At 37.7% G+C, this 4,305-nt stretch overlaps 1 protein-coding gene across 1 annotated transcript; it reads left to right on the top strand.

Annotated features, from left to right (window-relative positions):
* Positions 1–1,354: 1,354 nt before the first annotated feature.
* Positions 1,355–3,652, top strand: LOC121965709 (low-density lipoprotein receptor-related protein 6-like; the record flags this gene model as incomplete). The annotated part of the gene is made up of 3 exons (XM_042515835.1): positions 1,355–1,552; positions 2,440–2,636; positions 3,518–3,652. Coding segments are annotated over 3 exons (530 nt in total), but the record flags the coding sequence as incomplete, so codon positions are not given.
* Between the last annotated feature and the right edge of the window lie 653 nt (positions 3,653–4,305).

Genomic DNA, 4,305 nt, shown 5'->3' with positions numbered 1-4,305 from the left:
TTTGAAACTTTGATCACCATCACTTTTCTGGTTTGCGTTCAGATGCTTTTTACAAGTATTTACTACTTTGAACCCTTAGCAAATTGGTTGTATTTTTTTATTTTTTATTTTTTCAGAAACAGGAAAAAGGCAAAGAGCAAGTTGGCAAGAATCGTCACAAAATTTGCAATAAATTTGTAGATTTGTGATTTTTTTTTTTTTACAGCTGGTGAAAATGTCCAGAGGGCTATATTCATAATTATCCTAATAATATATTAAAAGTTATTTTTATTTTTTTTAGAATAATTACAGTTTTTAACCCTCTAAAACCTGAAGCAACAAAACGTTTTCTTATGCTGCTTTCAGAGGCCTTTCACAAGTATTCAACCCTTTTTGAATTGGTGCAATTTCTTTCAAAAACACAGAAAAAAAAACAATGAGCAACTTTGTAAGAAATGTTGCACAAATTGCAAGAAATTTGAAAGTACTAAAGAACAGATGACAGGAGTAGTTTTTAACAGAAACAAAATAAAACAGGACAAAGGCACATGAAATATAAGTTTGTAGAAATATATATACTTTATATAACATTCTCTTTTTTGTGTACGTAATAAAAATTGAGGCTTCATAAAGATAAAGAAATCAGAGATTTAGAAGAGGAAATGTTTGTCGTTAGTGTGCAGAGTCTCAGCATCATTTTGCTTCATGTGGAGGCAGTAAACACTCAACCCGCAGCTCCACGGCCTGCATCTGCTCTCTGGCTGGTTGCCTGGCAACAGCAGCATCAGCAGCAGTAAATGTACGTCCTCCACTTGAGACCTGACTCCCTCCGTCAGTCTGTCTGGATCCAGAGCTGCTGGAGAATGACTGCAGACTCTCTGAGCTCTCGGAGGTTTTTTATTTCACAAAACTGAACTAGTGTGTTTTTTAATCATTTGTTTGCATAAAAAAATCTTATTGTCAAAACTTACACAGAAAATTACACAGAAACTTAAAATGCCTTTAAGCATATGTGTAATTCAGCGCTGCAGAAGAATACTTTTTAAAAATATCTTGAATAAAAACAAATAAACGTAGCTCTCTTACCTTGTTTGCATGCATTGCTTTTTATTTTAGACCTTTTTTAACCTGGCTTGTGATGTGTGATGTGTGCACATCTGTGTACTTCACAACAGTGTACTTCCTGATGTTTGGGAGTGCAGTCATGGGCATACACAGATAATCCACAGACCTGGTTGTTTGCAGCTTTAAGGGGGAACTATTTCTTTTAGCTTGCTAACGAGGACGCCATTGATGTTTATTTCTCGCTCTGTCATGAGAGCCAGCCTCTCGTCCGTGAGTAGATGCACTGATGTGTATTTCCTGTCCCCCTCAGGTACATGTATTGGACAGACTGGGGCGAGATCCCAAAGATCGAGCGGGCGGGGATGGATGGGACGAATCGCTCCATGATCATCGACAGAGAGATCTACTGGCCCAACGGTCTGACTCTGGACTACAGCCAGGAGAAACTGTACTGGGCCGACGCCAAACACAACTTCATCCACCGCTCCAACCTGGACGGATCCTCCAGGTACTCCACAAATACGTCCTCTACTGCTGGACATGTCCTGATTTGTCCTGATAATTTTTCACCTCGATTCATTTGATATTGAGTACGCACACAGCTGCACACTTTAAATACTTTAAAGTTATTAAAATCAATCCGGTGTTTCTGCTTAGTTAATTAGTTCTGCAATGCAATTAAAGAAACAATATTTTATAGTTTTCATCATAAATTCTCAATATTTGCTCCCGCTCATTGTCCCACTCTTTGCTGACATATTTATCAAATAAATAAAACAACATTTCGGTCCAGCACACCTTCATCAGGTAAAATGTTTTTTTTTTTTATTCATTCAGTGAATATGTCAGCAATAAGCGGGACAGTGTGTGCAGGAGAGTCTCTCTTTTTTATAAATTGCACTGTCCTCCGACACACATCACATATTCACCCGTGCAGAGATTCTCTTTTGTTTTTAATAAAACAAAGTACACAAAGTAAAATATGTCTTTATAAATTGCTCCATAATCCACAGAACACTATAAATGAGCAATTTAATAACGATTCCACTTCAGAAGGGAGTTATAACTTAACATTTTCCATTACAGCAAATCTAAATCTATTTCAGTTCAAATTAAAGTTATGCAGCAGTTTGAGTTGAACATGAAAAACATCAGTTTCTGCTTTTTTGAGTAGCAGTATGACAGTAAAACCTGAATATCTGCTGCAAATCCTGCTCTCCGTATCTGGCTCGTTGATCGGGCCATACGGATCCTTCAGCTCTGATTGGGACATCGTTATCTATCACATTTCATTACTGCATTCTGATAAAGTTTGTACTTAAGTGCAGTCCTTCAGTGAATGTGTTGGGTGAATTGAACCCTCTGTGTGACGTCTCATGTCTCGTGTGTTTTCAGGGAGGTGGTGGTTAAAGGGGAGCTGCCTCACCCGTTCGCCCTCACCCTGTACGAGGACACGCTGTTCTGGACCGACTGGAACACCCACTCCATCCACTCCTGCAGGAAACAGACCGGAGCCGAGCAACGCATCGTCCACTCAGACATCTTCTCACCGATGGACATCCACGTCTTCAGCGCCAAGAGACAAAACACACGTAAGTTCTAAACGTCCTCTCAGTTTAGGATTATTTGACCAGCAGAGATGTTAAAGGTCGGAGGTATGTCCGACTTCTCCACGGCAGCTGGACATCTGTCCTCTTTCAGCTAGTTAAAATCATATTTAAATATACAATCTATGATAAAGACCCAATCACAATCATAACTGTGTATTCACAAAACTGTGGGGTGGAAAACCACCGCGTCAGCGCTGAGCAAACTCTGCCTTCATTGATTAGTTTTAAGCCATCTAAAAATTCAGTTTAAGTGTACGCTTTTTCTAGAATATTCATCGCTTTACCTTGCAGTAAAACGTCCCGTACTGCTGCTCTACCGCTGCCTCCATCAGCTGCTGTGGCAGATAAAGAGGAGAAATATTTAAATATACTGAACACTTGAACAGATAGCGGCTGGGGTGGTGTTTTTTTATTTGAAATAAATATAAATTGCTACCTCATCTAAGCCAAAATTAAAAACATAAGTACCCCCTCAATACCTACTTTTTTATTTTTTTTTTAAATACCTGACCCCTTTTGCAGCACCCCTTTCCTCTTTCGAAATATCTCAACTTCCAATTACGTTATCTGGGTCTTTTAGTCATATTTTGAGAAATTCGAATTAGTCCGATTACAGTCGGACTAACACGTTTTTTTAAAGTCCAGTTTTAGTCGCACTGACACAATAATTCCACTTTTTCTAACATCATGTAAACGTACTGAGAGATAAAATATGCAAATTATACGTACTATTTTATTTTGGTGCAAAATCATTTGGTGTAACAAAATATTAATCACAGAATAGTTTTATATACTTAAAACGTGTCTTGAGAGGGACTTAATCTCCCGGTGATTTTTAACGTGTCTCCTCTCTGTGGTGACAGTGGTGAGCAGTCCGTGCTCGGTGAAAAACGGAGGATGTTCCCACCTCTGTCTGCTCTCGCCGGTGAAGCCCTTCTATCAGTGTGCCTGTCCCACCGGAGTCCAGCTGCTGGAGGACGGGAAGACCTGCAGAGACGGTGAGGACGCACATCATCATCATCATCATCATCAGCATTACAAACGGTCATGAAGAACCTGGAAAAGTGATGGAGTTTGCAAATAGCAATTTCCAGGCCTGGGGAATTTTAGGAGGAAAATTAAACATACCCTGAAAGTTTTGGAAAGTTCGTGGAAACCAGTTTCGCAAATCGTCTTTAGGACCATGGGTTTCATCAAAAATAACCAAAAAATTATTTTCGTTAAATATTGCTAGATATTAAATAAATAATTGTTGTTGTTTTTTTAAATGGCAGAGCACGTAATTTCTGTTTTTAGGACCGTGGGTTTGCAAGGTGTGTTTTCTTAAAAAATCAACAAAAACATTTAAATAAGAAAAAATTGACAAAATGATTTCTTAAAAAAATTAGAAAAAAGACAAAATTTTACGTTAAAAAATGCTAAAAATGAAATAAATGTCCAAATATTTTATGTTGATTTTTTTTAATTAAATGGCGGTAAACATAAATACTTTTAAAATTGTATGATCAAGAAGTATTTGACATGCCCTCTCGCTGTTGCACTACCTCCTTCTCTCTCATAAATAACACACAGCCCCTAAGTTATATTTAAATATTCTATTCTAAATTCATTACTGTTTTTTAAATAATATATATTTTAAAAAGCTATTATA

The sequence above is a fragment of the Plectropomus leopardus genome, unplaced genomic scaffold (genome assembly GCF_008729295.1).
Source record: "Plectropomus leopardus isolate mb unplaced genomic scaffold, YSFRI_Pleo_2.0 unplaced_scaffold21285, whole genome shotgun sequence".
NCBI lineage: Eukaryota > Metazoa > Chordata > Actinopteri > Perciformes > Serranidae > Plectropomus > Plectropomus leopardus.
Note: the sequence above shows the minus strand (reverse complement) of the source record. Positions and strands in the feature narration are given on the sequence as shown.